Raw genomic sequence first — 22,146 nt, forward strand, 5'->3', positions numbered from 1 at the left:
TAAAATAAGATAATGTGTAGATTCTATTCATGGTATGCAACTTACATAACCAAACCTTTTTTTCTTATTAAACATGCCCTTAAATTATTGAAAAATTATCCACTTTCTGGCTAAAAATGGATGGCAAAGGGAAGAAGTGACAAACCACTTTGAATACTGCACATTTCATGCTTTGACTCATGCAGAAAGATGCCCTTTGCCATGTACAATCAGTGCAAATCTAGCACACAATGAAAACATTTCCAAAACACAACCATTAAGATCTAATCAAAATTTCTGAGGACAGCAAATCATATGCCAACATCATGGAAGGGATGTGCAAAAACAGAGGACAGGATCAAGAGTTACATTTTGCAATTACACAACCTGCAATTCAGCTCTTTAACATTTCCTAATAATCCCAGAAATAGGAAGAATATCAGAAGAAGAAAGGCACAACCAGTAGGAATACGAGTAAGAGCATGCATCCAAATCAGCCTAAAAAACAAACAGAAGCCTAAGTTTGGGCTCTCAAAAATAGCAGTCTTGAATTTCCTGGTAAAGCAAACAAAAAAAAAAAAAGGTCTCTGAAATGTGTTTCCCATGATTATATTTCCGTAAACTGCAACTTGCTTCTATCCATAGCACAGGAAGTTGTCTTGATACCTTTTATTCTCAGCCCCTTGAACGATGAGGGCTTGTTTTTCTTCTTCAAGATCTGGCCTTTCTTTTGCAACTACGATTCCAAGAAGCTGATCCTGCATTCCTTCTGAAGTTATCATGAAGTTCAATAATGTTACCTGTTAGAAGATATTTTTTGAAAGATAGCACAGTTATGGTCAGATGCAATTAAAATGCTTCTTCCTTTACAAGATGAGGTATGTATAATATCATGTAATATGCTCAGCCAAACTTTGATAGTAAATGAATTGCAGCTGAGGGTTTCAGATTGTGTTGGAAAGCTAACTCCAGGATTAACCCAGAAAGTTAACCATAAAAGGGATGTGACAAGAACGTATAGAATTTCATTCTGTTCCTCAAAATTACACTGAAACTCTGAGTATCAGTTCTTCAAGTGATTAGTCCATATAACAAGAATGAACGCTTTTACATGCAAGAGGGATCTACCCATTTGATACCTGTATGCATCAAGCAGCCTTCACAGAGAAAGGAGCAAAACATTTCTACGAATGGAAGATTAAACTTAATGTACAGATTTTGTAAATAAATTTGGTATTGTTTGTTTTCCAGAATTGTTCCATCTAAACATCCCAGTGCAAATGGGATGCTGGCACAGTATTTTGCAAAAATATAAATAAAGACCAAGTAGATCACATTTTATGGTGTTCAGACACTTTTCACCTGTAAATTTTTTGCTGTTTTCATAAAGTAAGTGGTAACATACATGCTGGAGTTGTACTTCAAACTATTATTGCCTCTGCCACATATGTTTTCTCTCTTTAATGGCCTTGTTCACATGCAATTTGTGGTGGTATTATTATGGGGACATCTGTATCCTAGAATTAGGATAGCATCATGTTCTCTTTTTCATGAGAAAATAAGTGACTGGAAAAAATTATTGTTTAAAAGAATTCCAATCCCATGATATATTTATAATGGATTCACACAAAAACCCATACTCTTGCTGAAGAAGTGACAAAAATGTACAATATTTTACACGAGAAAGGGAAGAAATACATTACCAGCAGAAGGCTAGAAAAGAGTTTGATGCATGTAGTTCAAAACCAAGAAAATAATCTACTTATCAATCACCAAGACTGATGAAAGTATTGCTTTTAATTAATGGACTAGGTAATAGTGACTACAGATACTCTTTGGGCTTTTTTGGTGGGTACAGATGCCACTGAGTTGTGTTTCAAAAGAACATTCTCCTTGAACATAGTGATCAGTTAGAATATGGAATACCTGTGAAGTTAATTTGTCTTGATTGGCTTCTGCCACTAATAATATCTGAAAGTTGTGCAAATATTTGAGGCTTTTTTCCATGAGTTTTGCTTGTAAACTTAGGAGGGGTAGTATTTTAACTTTCTTAAAATACATCACTAATCATTTTTTGTTATAGTAAGCCTCAACTGAAAAAAATTTTCAGAGCACAGATAGCTTATCACGCTGTTCTTTCACACAGGAATTTTGAGAGGAGGTTCAGTTCTATTTGACACTAAGAATCAGTAAGATCTTCACAAGCATCATGGCCTGTTTCTTCCTCACCTTATTTAACAATTTTAGTCACGGGAAATATAAGAGGGACCTAATGTTTCTAAACTTCAAGAATCTTCTATAGGCTCCATTTCCCTTCTTCAAAGTAAAAGGCTAGCTATAAACAGCATTATGAGTTAGCTTTCAATCACAGCTGCCATGCTCTGAAAGGTTGGCTGGTTCAGACCTCTGAAGTCTAAGTGCAAACTGCTATCTACCTTCTACATTTCTCCTTGGTCCCTGAGGGACAGAATGATTTTTTTTTATGGACATGAATAAGTCACCTTTCCCTCAGGAGTGCTGAAAATTATCTGATTTTTTTAGTGGCTTTTAATACATTTAATCAATAATGTTAGAAAAAAGCTACCCCAAATGGCTAATAACTGCAAATACATATCTGTGTAGTGTAAATACATGTAAATCCATGACCTATGTCTCTTTGCAGGCTTCACTATGTAAGTCACGTCAGAATTCAGTACAATCGTTTTCTGTGAAATATGATAACCACATCAATAACCATTTTCCCTGGACTCATTTCATTAGCTAGCTCCTGAATAATCCTCAGGACAAATTCACCAATGTATGTTGCAATTAGCTTCAGAGCAAGATACTTAGATATTACTTTTCTGCCTCCTGCTCCCTGTACAAGAGCCACCATAGCTAGCTCAGCAGCGTGTGGTGTAGCTAGGAGTATACCTAACCATGTCATGAAGCAACTGCTCCTTGCTACAACAATTAACAACTTATGTCTGACTGCAGGGAACCCAACTAGAGAAGATTCATCTTTAGAAACTTTGTATTCTGGGGAAAAAACCAACCAACCAACCAACAAAAATATTACTGTATTGACTATTGATTGGCAGCTAGGAGATTTTAATTGTCTGTTAAATAAAAAACTGTTCCTAGGAAATAACCTTCATATAGCTTTTAAATGTATATGTACTCTGAGAGTAAATCTTTTGGATGTTCTTTTTCTTTCATATTTCATCTTTTTTTCTGAACATGCAGCTAATTACCTTCTTTGATAAAAGATCATCGTCTAGGTGATTTGATGTGCATTGAAGTGAACAGAAGTTATTCCCTTTCATTAATTTTTGTCAATTTTTCCTGCATCAGTACTCCTTCATTGTTGAAACAACTTACTGTTCCATTTTACTGAATATCACAATAGTTTAAAAAGTTTTGATTTCAAGGTTTTGTGTTTCAGTATAGTCTATGTTTAACCAAGGCGTAAATTTGCAATACTTTTCTATAAACAGTTCTTCAAAAATAATAATAAATAAAAGGAGGAATACATCTCCTAAGCAACTTCTAAAAGCCTAAACCACCAATTTTATTCTTTAAAACAGGAAACCACATTTTTTGTCCTAACATAAAAAAATAAGAATAGGTATAGTTATCAAATATATCAAATCTGTAAATATATTTTCTGTTATAAACAAGGCACAATGCCAGGAATTGCTCAGACTCCTGTCCCTAACTATACTACAGATAAAAATCATGAATATGAAAGCCTAATGTAGAGTTTGCATGTGAGGTGACTATTATATTAACTCCTTGTAAATATTTTTATAATAAAAGGTGACTAAATAGCATCAGGAGATACAAGACTGGGAAAGGTGATAAAATTAATTAATTAAATAAGTAAATTCCTGACTGTATGAAAGAATGACAGTATTGCAAGGTGAAGTATTAGATATGAGAAATGTCAACACTTCTAAGATGATACCAGTCTTCCAACAGTGTAAGAAAAACCCACTATGTTGGCAGGGGAGGAGGAATAAGCAAATGCCAGAAATTCTTCCCTGGTTTTAGCCAAGGACTCATTTTAAAATTAAAACAGAGTTGCACATTCATTTTCAAAATTCTCACCTTAACAGATGTTTCAGGAAGATAATGTGGATTTCTCAGCTTAGTTGTAATATAAAAGCGGAATTCAGGAGCATACTCAATAGTGGAGTCTCCAAGGCAAATGCATATACTCCCTGACTGCTTAAATGTCTGTTTGAGCAAAAGTGGCTCTAGGATAGGATCAAGTTCTTCTCCAATATTCTCCAGCAGCACTTCAAAATAACATAAGAATTAGTAGGACTTTCCTGGCATTTATATTACTGTTTGACTGTTCTTTACAATACATATGTATAATGTGTATTTACAGTGTGCAAACAATAAAAATATTAATCGAGTAATATCTAGAGATAAGGTTTATGCTTCCTAAGAGTATTCAGCTGATTGAAAAATGAATCAAAGAAATGTATCTTTAATTTCTTTTTCTAATATTATATCAATTTGCAAAAAAGCAACTAAAATGCTATCACTATTACTGCTGTCAATGGCTTAGAACAGCAGTTTAAGGCTACCATTTTTAAAAAGGGAAATAACAACAAATTAAATGGCACATGCCACAGAAATAATTTTGGGTATCTAAATTTGCTTCAATTTTCACTGTAAGCATATGACATTGTCAAAATCAAGAAAGAAATAATGAAGAATAAACAATCCATTTCTTTACTTGTAGTCCAGTTAGGCATTGAAAAATAGCTGGAGTTGTAACCATGTTTCACTAATTTATTTCTGTTTGAGGGTAATAAGACTACTTGCAATAAAGATACTACGGAGAATACAAGAATCATTAATGATCACAGCCTAGCAATCTGGTATTTATACTCTTGAAAAGCCAAATAAAAACAGCATTACTTTTTAGAAATAAAATTATTGTAACATGAAAACAAAGAAATGGCAAATCTCTTACAGCAATTAAAGGATACAAATTAAACTGAGTATTATAATTATATTGTGCTAAGAAGTATCTTATAACCTGGGGCGAGGACTTTAATTACTATAGTACTAATTTGATTCAAAACAAGAAAAAAATTTGTTTTCCTTAACTATGATAACATTTGATACTCACTTGAGTTTCATTTTTTAGCTAATTGTGCCCCCTCCAGGTTCTTCTGTAATTTACACTTTTATTAGTCATTAACCTACCAGGACTGCCAAACTGAATGCAATTTTCCAGTGTTGTAACAAATTGAGGGTCACTGAGTTTGATTATATGCAAACTATTGGCTTTTTCCATGTTCTTTATCCATTTATTGGCTTGACCCTGAGGATCTATCATCAGAGGCCATCTTCTTGCATTACTGAAAGGAAAAATACAAACTTTCAAAATTGAAATATGAGCTCTTCAAATATTTACCTCAAAGTACTTCTTAAGGCAATTTATTCCCTTTTGTCATTAAAACAAAAGCACATCAGTATGAAATTGTAGCAGGCACATACTCAGGTATAATCCTTGAGGAATTTAAGAGAAGATAGATGAATCTTAAAGTTCTTTGTTTAAAAAAAATAATTTTCTTCTTTCAAAGAAAGTATTTAGAATAAGACTTCTTACTTCCTAGAAAGTTTAATTGCATTTAATTTTATAACACTTTCAAAATAAAAAGGTTTAAGTTTTGAAATTTCAAACAGCTGTGATACTCATGCATAAGTGAGCATTTTCAAGTGAAAATTAATGGGATTTTCCACTAAAGGGACATTTTAGAGTCAGTATAAAGGGAAATATATAAGCAGATTCAAGGTATCTACCTTTTAATCCCTAATTTTTAAGCAGCAATGGACATGAAGAGCTTCTGGATTTTATTTTTGGCAGACTTAGTAACTACTTCACAGATCTTTTACAGTTTTCTCTACCACATATAGTTACATTACCAACATATCTAAGACTAGTAACACATGCTAATGGTTAATTACAATTACAGCAATAATCACCTAAATTAGAAACCATCTAAGCAGGCTAAAGTGAGAATTCCAAAATAAATGTAGTCCTAAAAATTTGGATCAAGGGGGCCAGTTGGATCCCAGTTGGTTAGGAGATATAATATAGTCTACTACTGGAAGGAAAACAACAGCAATACCTTTTTTTCCAAATTCAGCTTGAAAAGAAATCTGTGGCCTTTATCATTATTACAAGTTAGCTTATGCGCAATGACACTAGCAAATTATTTATCATTAACAATTTTTTTTAAATTGAGCCTCTCGCTCTTGAGGAATTCTGATTCACAAATAAAACTTGCAATGTAAACAGGTCTGCATCTGTGTTCTTATTTTCCTTAAAAATACTAAGATGAAAGGTATGCAATTAAGTAAAACACAATTTCATTTTTGTCTGATCTTCAAATACACCTTTTCTTAGAAAGAGTGATGTTTTACGAAAGGTTTCCATAAATTGTCAACAGAAAGTGATAAGCCTTGAATTAGAAAAAGGTACAGAGCAAGTATTTGTAGATACAATGCAAGTTCTAAAAGACAATGCTCAGACAAACTTCGTTCAATGTAATCTAAGTTCTTGCAGGCTTATTTGTTTCAAAATTACTGGCAGGCAAAACTGTGTAATACATTAGAAACCTTGATCTTCTTTCAAGAGAGTAATTTTAAAACAGGTAAAGCCCAGTTTAAGAGAGAAAAATTCTTTATATTCTCTGTTACAATCTCTATTCCACAAACTTCTTATTAAGAACTAGGTGTAGTTGTAAGGCCTATTTATACATGTATAAGTATAACAACACACAATAATATGCATGTAACCCTTAATCCAAGGGTTCAGCTATCTGTGATTCAGGCACAGTTCTGTGAAGCACAGCAGTGTGACTCCAGATTATCATTACTGATAAAATTTTTTTTTTAAGCTGTGACAGACTGCATAAGCAAAACTATGTAAGATATAAAAAGTGAAAACAAAGCTGAAAGGGAAGTTGGTTGCTTGGGAATAGTAACTCATAAGAAGTTATGGAACTTTGGAAAAAAGCAAAAAGCAGAGACTGTTTTTTATTTTTTTGGCAACTGATGTCAGATGTGGCAGCTCAGCAAGATCAAGAACCAGTCCTTCACAAGAACCAGTCTTTTACAAGGAGGCCAACATTTCCCCACCTCAGTGTCAGCCTTCTGGCTAGCACAAGCTTATAAAGCATTCTTGATGCAGTTATGAGCAAGCTGATGTTTAGTTTAGTAGTGTTAGTCCTAACTATCGTGTATGTTTATTACTGAAAAAATAATTCTGTACTCAGAAATCGTGACTGATCCTGCTTGCAGAATCTCTGCACAGTAAAATGTGCCCAAATAAATGTGATCCTTTAGAAGAAGGAATATATATGGAGGTAGGAAGCACAAGCACCTTAGGTTCTTTGGACTCAAAATGGAGATTGTGGAAGCAAGATAGAAGTTCAGGAGCAAAAGGTTTGAAAGATAAATGTACCGTGTGTAGCAGTAGCCTGAGATTGTACATGGGATGCTACAGAGGATCCTTCTGTGTTATGGATCACAAATTGGACTTGGGAGTGACCATTCACCAGCTGAAACAGGATGGCTTTCTTCCCCCTTGTAAAATGATTTAGGAAAATGGGTCATCTGGAAGGGACCCTTTTCTGGCCTACCCATGAAGAAGAAAGCTTTCACAGGTAAAATGCATTGAGAGATTTAGGAAACGCATTTGTAATCCACCAGGACAGCATGATATCTAAGCAGACATTTAGAAAGTTAAAGCATGGGCTTTGTAAAGTTACAAGTATTTTGAATAATTTGATAAACACAGATAAGGGCAAATTTGGTAACACAGTAGGTCTGGAGAAGCAAACAGGATTTGAAATCTGAACATATGTCAGATGAGGCAGTAGCATCAACAGTATTGGAAGACAGTCTCACAGTAGGTAACAGTGTTCACCAATAGATCCAAAGTGTACTGAAAGAATTGCTGAGCTCACAAATTGCTAGGTGGTTCATTTGCTTATGAGAACCGAAAGGGAGACCCACGGGATATATAGCCAGGTGATTTTAAGAGTAAGATGATACAAGGCGATACAGCAATTGCAAACTGTAAACTGAACACAGTAAACATACGTTAAGTGCATTCTGAAACAGACAATATTTACGTAGTTTGCTCATAATAATTTAGCCTGTTCTTGTTTTAAAACAGAAATTTAAGATTTGAGAAAACCTCAGCCAAAACATACAGTATGTATTTCTTTCCCTAATTACTTCAAAGTTTCATTCACTTATTATTTTCAGCATATCCCATTTCAGACTCACTGTGTAATAGACATGAAATACTTAAGACTGAATAACTGAAGAGTGGTTCTCTAATAACAACCAAACACACATAGGTTTCATCGACCATAAAATCCTTCTTCATTGATGGGAATGCATAAGCAGTCACTGCGTATGTTTGCAAATTATCCTTGAATAGGTCTCTAATTCTGCTTTTTAAAAAATTTGTTGTTATAAAAAGCTTGAGTTGCATTTTATATGGTTCCTGGGGTCCTAATATAAAATTCATCTAGCCATAAACTCATAACTACAGGCATAATACATATCATCAATTTGAGGTAGATTCTATCTCACATTTCAGAATTAAACTCTATCATTATTTAGTTTTAAAATGCTAATCGTCTTTCCATTAGTTCAAAGAGAATTTTGATCAAAGCTTTATAAAAAATGAAGTGTTGGGATGTACTGTAGAAGTGTTGAATTCATTAACATTTGTCAACTGTTTAGCCTGAGTGATTGAATTATTAATACAGTAATTACTTTTAAAAAGTTACATATATAATGATAACCCCAGCATATCTCCTCTAACTTCAATAAGTAGTTTTGCTTCCAAAAGTACAACCAATGCCAATTTTTAAAGTCAAATGAAAGTACGTTGAGGTTCTTTAGCTAGTGCATTATTTTTGTCTTAGCTGTTTCATTTTGCACTTTGTCACCTATCCAGTTGCCAAAGCTGAAGTATTATCCACACATTTATGCTTCCAAAGGTTAACCCTATAACAGACAATTTCACTTATGTGTGACAACCTAACATTCACTCTACAGTAAAAGACGTATTCATTCACCAGGGCTATAAAACATTAGACTCCTCAAACAGTGAGAAGAATTTTCATGTAAACAGTAGCAAAAATTAAAGATTTATATTTGTAAGTTTCTGCAGTATCATACTGTAAAAAAGATGCATAAACGTTAGGTACATGTTGACAACCATTAACCTGGCTATGGAAAAGAATTATAAGAATTATTTATTCATTATCCAGAAAAGAGAACCAATAAACATGAAGTAAATGGGTAACAATCACAAACAGAAAAGCAGTTAAAGCAACATTGTTCCACGGTCAATTCAGATTCAGCTGTGCCAAGAACAAAACCTAAAAATGAAGTCAGTAGCAATGCATTAGCAAACATACTGGACAGAACTGAGAGGTTCTTTGTTTACTGTCATAACAAATGCAAGTCCAAATGAAAATCATAACTGCTTATGCAAAGTCACAAAGCTCAGCCTATTGCAAGCACCCAGCTCTCTATTTAACAAAACTGTCAGTGCCATACATATCTCAGTCATCAGCAGGCACATTAATCTAAAGCTAATCACTAGTGAGCTGTAGATATTTCTATGTTAAAACATTAACATGGTCAGTTCCCGTGCTATATGTTGTCATACAAATCACTGATGTTTGCACTGATTGTTACATTGATATATACCAGATGAACTCTGCCCAGACAAACGTAATTCTGGTGACTGATGTGAGACACAGATGTGCGTGTATTAGAACACGACATAAGAATGTAGAATCACCTTAAAAGTGAAATGCAAGAACATTAGATTTAGAGTTTATGGGATCCATATTTTCTTTCTATGAGGAATTTTGAGATTTCAGAATTTGTTTCACTTTCTAAAAAGAATGAGAATATCTTGAAATATGCAGAACTTTAAAAAGTTTTCGATCAAACAATGTATTGTTAGATAAAGTCAAAGTATTTTATTTGGATGTAGCTTAAGATAATTACAAAAGGGAATGCTTAAAAACAAAAAGGGAATTTCAAAATGAAAAATAAATCCTTCTTTCCTTATCAGAAATTTCTTCAACTTGTGATATAAGACTATTGCCATACTAACTACACACAATAGGAAACTACAATTGCAACTGCCAAGCTTTTAATTATAAATGGTATTTAGTAAATTCCAGCACTCCAAAGATGCAATCAGGTTTCTGCTATGAATTCACATTTTAATAATTTTTTTTTAAAGTTCTTTGAGGACTGGACTTGGTGCAAAGACTTTGTGGCGCCCCATTCATAATGCCTACTAAAGAGGTCCCTACGCTAACCCAAAACCCAAATCTCTCAGCTTTTGTGTAGGAATATGCCAGGTTTCTCCGCTCCAGAAGGGATCCTAGAAACGACTAGTCTGTATGAAGTATTGATAGGGGAATGAGGCCCTAAAGAAAACAGACTCCAAATTGTCGGTACAGATACAGGTTTTCACCTTTCATCAAATATCTAAACCTAACACATAGATGAGGAAGACCCATATCTAACTCCCAACTGCCTGAAGTGATGTGAAAGCGCACCTTTCTGAAATCAGGGGTTATTGCAGGAAAGGCCTATCTCACCTTTACTTGTTGAAGCAGTTTAGAAGTACATAGAATAAAAGGCAAGAAACAGAAGAAGAAACTGGCAAGAGCGTATGGTTGGGATCATCCTCTGTAAGAAAGGAGACTAGAAATTCTCTCCATTCTAGCTTTTTGCACCTCCCTTACTGCCTTCAGTAGAAGACATACATGGGCCTTTTTTTGTTGTTTTGTTACTATGCCCTAGCAAAATAAAGATTCGGCTCATCAGTGTAAAACCCAACATTTCCAAAATGTCAGGGCTTTGCACACTAAATACATTACAAGCCTGGATGTTAAAATCTCCTACCAGTTGGCAACATAAACTGGAAAACTGTTTACAGAGAAGCAATCAAGACATTATCTGTAGTATTTCCAGTGCCATCTTAGGGAAAAAGTGTGTGACGCTCATAGAAAGATTAGCAAAATAATATTCAGTACTTCTGCAGAAATACCTCTTGGCAGCAAATGATGCCAGCATATTTCTTTAAAATTAAAGAGCTTTAGCTTTTTAAAGGAGAATTACTTCCATATCTACTGATTATACTACAAGAATAGTATTCAAAATTCTATTCCTGAAGTGTTTTATGATGTCTTAAACTGAATCCAGTGTGCAGCATGTTTGTAAAAACAAAAAAAGGGGGGGGAAGCAGGGGAAGGTATCATTATAGCAATCCATAGGAGTTACAAATGAGGGCAGTGAATTCACAGATTTAAAAATTTTACATTGTAAAGTTAAAAAGTATAATTAGTATTTCTTACAAATTTAAACACTACAGTCATTGTATAATGCTGGTTGTTAAACCAGATATACAGTAGAAAACTGTCTATAAAAATAATAACTGAAAACTATGTTGTAAGAAGCTATTTAATGAAAATTATTCATTGTCATTTTCCTTTTTTTTTTTACTTACGAGATAATGATGCCATTATCAATAGAAAACGTGTCAGAAGGTAGTCCAGCAATATTCCAAGCTCTGATCTCCACTGGTTCTCCCAGGGTATTTGTTAAGGAAAAATCATCAGAACAAGGAACGTCTTTTGTTTTACATAGCAATGCCCACTCTTTAGTTTGCATCTAGGTAAGACGAAAACAAATATTAACTGAAGTTCTGACTATTCATAAAATTTTCAAACTACTAAAACCCATATTTTTCAACCCATTTCCCGTAACAGTTGCTACATACAAGATCACTATATCTACAAATAGAAACTCATCCTTCTGTATAAAATGTCTAAAAATGTCTCTAAAAATGCCTTTGTATGTGATTTCTATATATGAAATACAAGTTTATTTGGTCAGAGCCTTGGTATGATTTTGTTTACCATTTCAGCAGTAGTCTTCTATACTATAAAATGAGTGTAGAACAAATGCACATATTCTAACTAAAAAAAAATTAAAATCTTCATTATTTAACTCTCAGGACACATATAATGAGCACTTCTCAGGACTTAACCAAACTTAAGAACAATCATTCAGAATTGCTTTTCACTCTCTATATCATCTAACTCACTACAGTTGTGTAAACTATACATGTTTGCATGGTGCGTAATAATAATGAAGACATACACCTTCAAATATGTAAACCAAAAAGCATATTCCACTAGGAAGAATGCTTCTAAAGAAAGAAAATGTATAGAAATAGCATGTTCCTGTGAAAGGTACAATCTTGTATGAAAGCTATGTACAAGGTCAAAGAAATGTGCTGTAGTATTCTAAACTAAAAACTAGCTGGCAAAGCCTCAAGCAACAAAACTCAGAAATACAGTGTTAAAGGAAATGGTCTAAGGGCTAGAGACATGCACAGAGATGGTGAATGAAGGATTCGTCAATTTGCATAAAACAAAGTTGATATTCCAAAAGATATCTTAACTTTTTCTCTTATGAAAACTGCAGGGGAGAAAAAAACCCAAAACATAGCAGCAGATGAAATGACGAGCTGCACAAAAGTGATTATGCTATCCAACAATTTCTGAAAGAGATACCTAACTAACATGTGTCTGCACAATCACGAGAGTAAGAATAAGTAAGCAGGAATCCATACCTGCTGTTGCACAAAGAAAGAAACTGTGCAGCCAGAGAGAATGAAATTACACTAAACTCTTCAGATGAAACCACTATGTATTCAATTTTAGTGAATAATCATGCAGATGTCTCTGCCTTTTATGCATATCATCTGCACCTGTATCTACACTTGCCTGGAATACAGTTCAGCACCTCTTAAGATGTTTCACCAAAGGTACTCCTACCTACCCAGAGACAACGTTATACACAATGCAGGTTATAAGCATAAAAGAGAACACTCGCTCAAAATTATGTAATTTGGAATTGTAAAAACTGCTGACTATTTATTCACACTATAAAAACTCACACCATAAACTCTCATTCTATAAAGTTTTAAAATAGTAACATCACAACATGGACATTGTGAAGAAAATAATTGTAAGAACAGTACAAAATTTTCTAAAGAAAAATGGACAAAGGAAGCACATTGAGGGAAAAGTAGAAATAAGGATTATATCCAAATTCTATGTTCAAATGAGGTGCATGGATTTTTTTTTTTTCCCCTCACTTAATTTTTAGCAATTTTTGATACCCTGGATCTGATTTTCAAAAGAAATGGACATTAATTTCTTTGGCTGAATTCACTTGCAGGTTTTGGTGTTCAAGAACTTTCAAAGTCAGGGTAATTCTGACATCCAAAATTTGCTATATCTAAAATCAGCTTCCATGTCAAAATCTTTTTGTATTCAGAATTTCTGTTTATTTCACTAAGAGTTACAGGCACAAATCTGCTATGTCATTGAGCTACTGTATCTTTTGTCTCTTTTCATACAGAATTACTCCACTTTCAGAACTTGCTTAATTGTGCTGCTGCTGAAATAGAAGCCAATTCTGTTTTCCTTGAAGTTACAGAGAATTTAGCCATTGAATGGAATAGGAATAACCAGAGCCATGAGGTATAAAGTTACTGGCAATTGCTTTAGAGAAGAAAAGGAACCAAAGGACTCCATGCTTTACACAGCAGTAAGTACTATACAGTAGAACAGAGGAAGAATTTCCCCAGAGTGTCCTATAAACAAAACTCAAAATCCTACAATACAGTTTCAGTTCCAGTTTCACTTATGAATTCTATTAAAACATTACTTAGCAACAACTGAAAACATCAGTGTTATCAACATTCTTCTCATACCTAACTCAAAAACATAGCATTGTACCAGCTACTAGGAAGACAATTAACTCTATCCCAGCTGAAACCAGGACAATAATTTAAAAATATAAACTTTATTTTAGAAGAAAAAATAATAAAATTTAGATTATTATAAAGCATGGGGACAAAAATCACTGTATGTATTACTTGTCTGTAGCTGGATGTAAAGGCTCCTAGGTAAGCTACGATTCCCGATGAAATAAGTATATCTCCAGTCAAATTGATGTACTGCCTTCCCAGCTCCAAAGCAGTCTCATGCCAGCGAGTTTTCTCACCCCCAAGGCCACCAATCAATTGTTCTGCTCGCTGTAGTTTTTTGCTGCATGAGTCAACCTCAGAATAAAAAAGAATGCTGATTATATTACATGATCACTTTAAAGACATTTTACAAATAATAAAAGAAATTCAAGGATTATTTTCCTGTGCAGATATTTTCTTAAGTAATTTCATCAAATAGAAAGAAAACACCTTCTCATTATAATGGAAATGTTTAAAGAACAAAAACAATCTCGGTACCAGCACAGTAAAGTCTATTCAGTTACATTGTTATCTAAATAAAGGAAGACCACCAGTATAAAACATGCCATTCAAAATAGCTCTGTATGCGATATGGAAAATATTAATAGTCAAGGAAATTATCTACATGTCATAAGAGAAGCAAAAACACCTTAAAGAGATCACTGTCTCGTGAAAGTAGGTACGTCCTTTTCCGCAAAAACACATCCTTATGAATACATAATCTGCATTTCTGGTGTCAGTTTTTAACTATGCCATATTTCCAGGCATGTTTATAATCTAACAAAAAAAATATGATTTAACAGGAATTTAATCCAGCTGTTAGAATTCTTTACTATCTAGTAGAGACACATTTCGGCCATGGGATATAGGAGGAAAATGATGCCAACTCTTGCTGCTGTTACAATCCTCTCTCTCTTCTGGTAACCATAGCAGCCAATTTACAGGACAGTAACAAACCGCTTGTGTAGTTTATCCATCCCTTTTTTACTTCCAAACCATATCAGGAAGCAGAAGAAACACGCAAAGAGCTGACTTCAACTACAGACAAGAATTAAGACTCCATTTCAAATTCCAATACTGTTTTGGTAAAAAAAAGCTCAAGATGAGGTACTCCAAATCTTAAAAAAAAATTCCATCTTCTAAACGTTGCCTATTTCTGCACACATACCAGCTATTTAACAGTCAGGAACATAGTTTACCAAAAACATTCTCAAAACTGCATTAGCACCGAATGCATAAGTAAACTTTCAAAACTTTAAATGTACTGACTTACAAGTTAATAGATGAATCAAACTCTTAGAACAAATCATTGAAAATTTATTTCCTCACAAGAAAGCAGATATGAATGAGAATGTAGGAGAGGGATATCAATTAGTAAATTCATAACATCTGCATTTTCTATTACTTTAAAGCATTTATTCCCCAAGTTTTGCCCATTTATAACTTCAAAACCATTACACCTAAATAAAAAGATGGTTATCTAAAAGTATGACTTGTTCAACATATTGGCAGTTAAAAGGAAAAATACCATTTGACAAAGAAGCAAATTTTAAATAACTTTCCTGGATATCAGTAGAACAATAGTTCATCTTTTGTTTGCATTCTATACCTGATTTTCCAAGTCCGCCTTCTCCTGTTTCTTGGATTCCAGAGCCTGCTGGAGTACAGCCAATTTATCTTGAACCTCCCTCAGGTCTGCTTGTTTCTTTCTTAGACCATCCATAGCAATCTTTAATTTTCCTTCAGCTTGATTCAACTTTAGCTTTTTGGGTGCAACATTTTTTGTCACTCTAAATAAAGTCAAAGAATAAATTAAACATCCGAAAGATACACCCTTACTCCAGGGTTACTATTAAAAAATGAACATAGGAAAGATGAAGGGAAACCTCAGCAACTCAGTAGCTCATGCAATATTCCATTTCATAATTTGATGATATCTGAAGACAATTGGTTTTTACTTAATCACTTGTTTTTCTGCTGATACTGACTGATTTATGCAGTTTCTGCAATTTTTTCTGTAATAACAGGTAACAATTAAAAGCAAAAGGGTTATGCTTCCAAACTGTGTCCCTTTTGATCACAATTTAGAATCCATTATGGATTTGTGCCATTAGAAACACACAAATAATCATATATAAAGTAACACTCACAGACACTGTACACATGCATACAGCCAACTATGTACACAAAATAAAAGAAAAAAATTAACAGCTTTTCACATCCAAGGATCTATTTTCCAGTTTTGAGCATTTCAATCTTTTACACAGATATTTTTGTGAGGAGACTCTTGGAAATAACATATAACTGAAAACATATTGTTCATCTTTCCAAAAACAACAAGCAAGAAAATACGCTAGAACGTCCCTATGCTCAACTGAAATAATATTTCACGATTATTAGCCTCATAATTAATGAATCCCCTCTCATACTGGTGTAAGTTGCAGATCTCCTTTAAAGTCTACCTTTTTAGTTAATTTTCTCTCTAACTGATACTTGTTAATAGTTATTCTCAAACTGAGAACTCTACCAAGTATGCATTTACTAATCTTTTAGTCAAGTAACAAAATATCCTCTCAAATGAAGGCATGCACTACCTACCATGACTCAACTTTCAAAATGCAAGTTGACCTTAGTCACCCAGTGCTGATTTACTGTTAAATGTGAGTGCCAGATGTTTCAAATTAGGAAATATCATTAAAAATACGCACACTTTTTCAGTGCATCAAATACAACGTGTAACAAAAAATATCCTTTGGGCTTGATATGACTACCAGAAACTTCCAAAGACATTTCAATAATGCCTCTATTTTGTGCAACATGCTATAAGGAAGTTACCTTTATTCGCTAACAGAACAGATTGCTGCTCCCATGCCACCTTAGAAAAATTCAGAACTGAAAATCAGGCTCTACACCTTAACATCAGGTACCTTACATGAATGAATCTTTATGACTGCTTGTTTGCACAAGTTTCCCACTAGTAAGAAGTAATTTCACATCTCTTTTGGTATTAAAATAAACTGACCTCTTTAATCAAATTTATTTTAACCTTTTTTTTTATTTTTATACATACTTACGTATCATAAAATTCCATGGCTATGACCCATTTGCACAGACCCTCTGCTGCCGTGGAAGCATTTCGAATCTTGTCTGGTACAAACTCAGGATTTGTAAGATACTGTTTTCTTATGATAGCCATGTAAGCTGGGGGAATGTTATCCTTGTCATATACATGAAGAGACTGAAGAAATCTTATGTCACCCAGAAGTCTCTTAGCAGGACCCCAGAAATCCTCAATTTTTTTTCCAGAACCTGTTGGATCTGGAATCCTATCGGCTTTGATGCCTTTAAGGATGCATATAGCTTCCATTACAAGCTTGACACCAGCAGGAGGACTCTTCATGGACTTAACCACTGTAATATCCTTAAAATAATAATTAAAAAAACACCCTTAGAGCTCTGAACATAAGTGGATTAATCCTTCTTTTACAATAAAAATAATAACCCTTTTTATGTCAAGATAATATTTTTCCATATACCTTTGCTATTCTCATACTTGATAATTTTAAATACTCTATGATCTCAAGTTTATAGCGCAAGCCTGGATAGCCCGTACATATACATCTCATTTTCTTTTTGCAAATTTTTATTTCTTTTTTCTCCATTTTTTCTAGTCCTTTCTTTAAGGTACTATGCAGGTTAAGCTAACGCTGACATCTAAACAAAAATATCTGAAATCTAGTCAACAATCAGTTTAGAGGAGACAAGAAATTCCTATCTGTAATTCATTTTTAGTTGTACTTTTTCTGCTCCTAATTTAGTACTGGGCATTGCACCTCTGTTAAGAGTTCCGATATTCTAGTATTATTATGCTCTACCCTTCAGTTCAGGCTCTAACACAATAATTCCAAGCTTACAGGATCACATCAGCAGTGAATTAGTAGATTTAAGATAACAAGGTAAAAGCTGCCTTCAACCCATAACTAAAGTTCTATGCTCTTCAAGTACAGAAAATAAATCAGGTAGTGTTCTGGTCAGTTATTAAACTCCAAGAGTGAGCTGAATGAGGGAAGAGGCAGCTAAAAGGAAGAAAACTATTGGGTAAGAAGCACTGACATTATAAGAAATAGCAGGAAATGAATAAGCAAAGTTTTAACTGCAAATATAGAATAATAATATAAAAGAATGAAACACTTCTACATATATGTATGTATACAACTAATTAAGCAAGAGGTTTGTAAACTAAAGATTTATGGAGAATAATCCCTCTTACTCCTCCCAAAGAATAACTCTGCATGGAAATTCAAATATTCTTTCTAGGAGCTTTTCTCAGAGAATACATACTCCAATAAATTAAAAGATTTCTAGATTCTCATGTTTATTTTACCAATTAGTGTTAGATTTTGAGAGCTTGCCCATGGTTTCTTTGAGGTCTAAACCAATTTGGGTAGAAACAGGTATGTTTTGAGTTCTGGGAATGTTCACTTGTGCCACAAAAACCAGAGAAATGTTAAGACTGGATTAAAAAAAAGACAATTATTTCCTTGAAACTCTGAACTACTGTTCCTGGAGCTACAAGCTGCTTTTTTTTAAAAAAAAAAAAACCAACAACAACAAAAAGCACCAACCAACCAACTGCAACCACATAAGTGAAAAGGAGAGGGAAACAAGAGCAGGTAAATAAAGCCAGGAAATGTCAATAAGGCGGTCATTTCAAGAAGTTTCTAAATTATAAAACTGTGTAAGTGTAATGTAAAATCTGAAAAGGCAGACATTCCATGCTTTTGTATATCTGAATACCTCTCCAGTCTGTAAATATACATTGTTAGCCATACCTGTGCAGTGAGAGTGTCAAGGGCAGCCAGAGCACTTTCTAAACAAGGCATGGCTTGTGCTAAGTCAGCATCACATTCATCTTTGATGGCTTTTGCAGCCATAGCCTGCTCATTTGCCACTGCTTCATCAGCTTTCACAACTTTTTCAGTTTTGGCTACTTCCAAAGATTCTTTTTGAATAACGACCATCATCTCATCAACCTGCTTGCTAGCTTCCCGTAACTGAGGTTGCAGAGCTTCCAGCTCAGACTGCATCAAGGCTACTTGGGATGCAGCAGAGTTCAGCTTCTCCAAGCCAACTTCATATCTTCTTTTCATTTTCGTCACCTTACTGAAAATAAATAGTACTTTATTACAAAGATATTTTATCAGTACTTGATCACTTCATTCATTGGGATCCATTCCCCAAATTTCTCATTACTCTGAATAATCAAATGCTCTGCCAATCTTGTTTGATCTGTTTAACAAATAGTAAACATAGCAGGAATTACTTGAGCCATAGTCTTGAACTATTCTATCATACATACTCAGAGACTAGGATATAGGTAAATAAGTGATCACTTATAGGTAAATAAGCAATTGTTAAGCTTCTGCCTCTTTGCTGACAGAAGCTACAAAATCAAGATGATGCAGTAGTAACAGACAAGAAAAGGAGAAGGAGGAGATGTGGATACACTCATGAAGATTGTTACTTGAAGTGAGGTTGAAATAGGATTAATATAATGGGGAAAATCATTTTAGCAGAAGAATATGAATGGCTCTGGGGACAGCCAACAGTGTCAGAATCAAGAAATTCCAAAGGCATTGAATCACTACGTTCAAAACTGTATTCCTTTATTCCTCAAATTTCTTACTGCAGGTAGTGTTTCACACAGCCTGTTGATCAAATTAAGCGCTTGTCTTTAGTGTTATGGTAGTGTCGCATCAATGAGAAGGAGAGGAAAGAAAAAGGAACTTTCCCTCACCAGCCATGAGAATAGAACAGATATGCACATGCATACAGATGTCCTTTCTGCATAGGCACAGCACAGCTGAACCCTACTAGCTAGCCAATGACACCTAGCAACTTGGAAGCTGGTTTCCGAAATGTCATCTTCCCTAGATCCCCAGAGAACCACAGAGTAAGCAGGCTGCATTAATTACTCTGGTAGCATAATATACATAATCAACATACAGCAACATCACCAGGGATGTTAGAAGTGGTCTAATGCAAGTATATTTTGAAACCATCGAGTCAGACCTTTTGTCCAATAAGGAAGCATGTGTCCTAAGAGTACATTTTATCCATCTACCATTCTGTCAATTTAAATTAATTAAAAACAATTCACTTGTTTTGTTCAGATTAGCTATAAAAGATAGAAAATAATATTTTGGTGAACTTGAGTTCCTTTAGAAAAGGTCACATTGTAAATCCTTACCTGCGTTTCTTTTCAAGTAGACTTTTAAAAGTGGAGATCAATTCCAAGTATGAAGTAGGTGTAACATAGTTGCGTCTTTGAAGCTCCGCGTGGTAGAAGTCAGATAAAACAATGGTAGATGTATGAAAGCTTTTACACATATCAATACACCCACTTCGAGTTTCTTCTGACATTTCAACATCTTCCAAGAAGCGAGAAGCAACAGCTTCTAATGCATCTTCAGGCCATGTCTAAAACAAATGAATACTTTCTCTTATTCGGTACTTCACACTCATAAATCTCAAAACATTTTTCAAAAAAGTACCTTTACCCCATTTCATAGATAAAGTTACTTAGTGTCCTAGGCACAGAGAAGTAACTTCATGATGAAAAGATCATCAAATAGTACAATAACAGAACTGGAAAGAACCAAACTACTTAGGGATTCAGTTCAAGCCCACTGTCTCATTTCACCCAATGGAAATACTGTTACTGAAAGGAAAACTGCATTTTCAGTACGTCCATACGTGTGTGTAACTGTCTCTGCTCTTCCTCTTCAAAATAACCTTTAAAGATAGAGTACTACATTTTAAAACTTGATGAAATTTAAGTTCCTCAAATTCTTTATATGATTAAATTCTACATCTTAAAAATTCTAAGGTCTTTTGCACATAACAGTCAGATAGAATACATTTCCATCACAGAAATGGGGAAAGATCTGGTGTTCTGCAACAAAAGATGTCTATTTTTGACAAGTGTTTCAGTTTCAAATGTTTTTGGCACCCTAGATTCTGGTAGTCGGGGTAATAGAAGAAAACACTACATATTTAAATCTGTAGTGTCTACAGTACCATGTTCATTCAGTTCTACTCTTATACCACAATCACACAGTTATTTTCTTGATGATTTTGCATTCAGCCTATACTGGCCTTTATTACAGTCAGAACGGTTCTAATGGCATAAACAATTTAAAACATGACACTAAGAAAATTCAAGGTATTTTTCGTTGCTAACTTGACCAAAGAGAATTACTTGCTACAAAAAGGGTTGAAGTCATGTTTCTATTGCATTTCCATTAGAATAACAAGGCCAGCAAAAGTTTTGGTTTTACCTGAAACCAGTCTAGCGTGCAGCAGTTGACAAGAGCTGGAAATTTACGAAGACGATTACGGAAAGCATCTCCAATGGGACTCATTGCCAGTACTATATGAAGCTGATTTCGACAGCGATCAACAAACATGTTAAAAAGAGCTATAGGACTGCCATCTGTCTGTTTGGTCCTGTCCCGTTGGCGATCTACTCGACACATTTGTTCACAAATTTCTTGTTTTTCATCCACTGCAAAGAGGTTTGGCACTTCACCTGCATTTAATAAGTTGTTAATGTCTTCTAAGAATGATTCCTTTTTTATCTGTGTATCTGTGAACAAGAAAACTCCCTGCATTTCCCCTTCAGTAGATTTTCTTAGTATGACTTTTAAGTCTCTATGCCACTCATTGATACCATAACTTTTAGTTATTTCAACCTGAAAAAGGTTGTATTCAGCCATGTGGGCTGCTAATCGAGTAAGAGATTGTCGACCACTACCTCCAACACCAACAAGGAGGGCATGGCTGCGAGGCTGTTTCAGAATACGGGAAATTCTACAAATATGTTCTAGAGCAAATCGGAACAAGACAAGCTGCATTGGCTTTTTGCTCATGTTATTAAACTCTTCAAGGTGACTCTCTACAACTATTCTCAATTGATCCACATCACTAATCTCCCTGTATTTAGTGTCCTCTCTCTTAGGGTCATGAAAATCACAAAACATTAAGCTACGTAAGTCATCTTCTTCCACTCTGCCATCATTGTTGAAGTCCAGATTCTGGAAAAGTTCATGGAAGTCTTCATGTAAGTCATTTTTCACTACTTCTTGGATAAAACCAACAAGCCAAGCCCGGTCAGGATTATCCACCACGCGATCATAATACACTCTAAGAACCTGTATAATAAAAATGTAATTCTTTTAATAGTTGCTTCTGCTCTTGAATGTATACTTCTTTTAAGCAAGATA

The 22,146-nt window shown here is 34.4% G+C and overlaps 1 protein-coding gene and 1 long non-coding RNA gene across 2 annotated transcripts in view; one reads left to right on the forward strand and one right to left on the reverse strand.

Moving 5' to 3' along the window:
* The window catches only part of DNAH7 (dynein axonemal heavy chain 7), a 117,403-nt gene that overhangs the window by 25,166 nt on the left and 70,091 nt on the right, over positions 1-22,146 (reverse strand). Inside the window, exons 40-49 of the mRNA XM_052793210.1 lie at positions 21,202-22,074; positions 20,112-20,341; positions 18,694-19,024; positions 16,936-17,282; positions 15,471-15,651; positions 13,991-14,176; positions 11,546-11,709; positions 5,185-5,339; positions 4,069-4,259; positions 646-779 (exon numbers count right to left, since the gene is read on the reverse strand). Coding sequence (XP_052649170.1) covers positions 646-779; positions 4,069-4,259; positions 5,185-5,339; positions 11,546-11,709; positions 13,991-14,176; positions 15,471-15,651; positions 16,936-17,282; positions 18,694-19,024; positions 20,112-20,341; positions 21,202-22,074 — 2,792 coding nt within the window. The remainder of the gene's footprint in view (positions 1-645; positions 780-4,068; positions 4,260-5,184; positions 5,340-11,545; positions 11,710-13,990; positions 14,177-15,470; positions 15,652-16,935; positions 17,283-18,693; positions 19,025-20,111; positions 20,342-21,201; positions 22,075-22,146) is intronic.
* On the forward strand, positions 50-21,559 carry LOC128144407 (uncharacterized). Its single transcript, XR_008236071.1, has 4 exons — positions 50-857; positions 12,529-12,648; positions 13,549-13,659; positions 21,170-21,559. It is a non-coding gene; the product is annotated as an uncharacterized LOC128144407 (long non-coding RNA).

Source organism: Harpia harpyja, chromosome 7 (genome assembly GCF_026419915.1).
Source record: "Harpia harpyja isolate bHarHar1 chromosome 7, bHarHar1 primary haplotype, whole genome shotgun sequence".
Taxonomy (NCBI): domain Eukaryota; kingdom Metazoa; phylum Chordata; class Aves; order Accipitriformes; family Accipitridae; genus Harpia; species Harpia harpyja.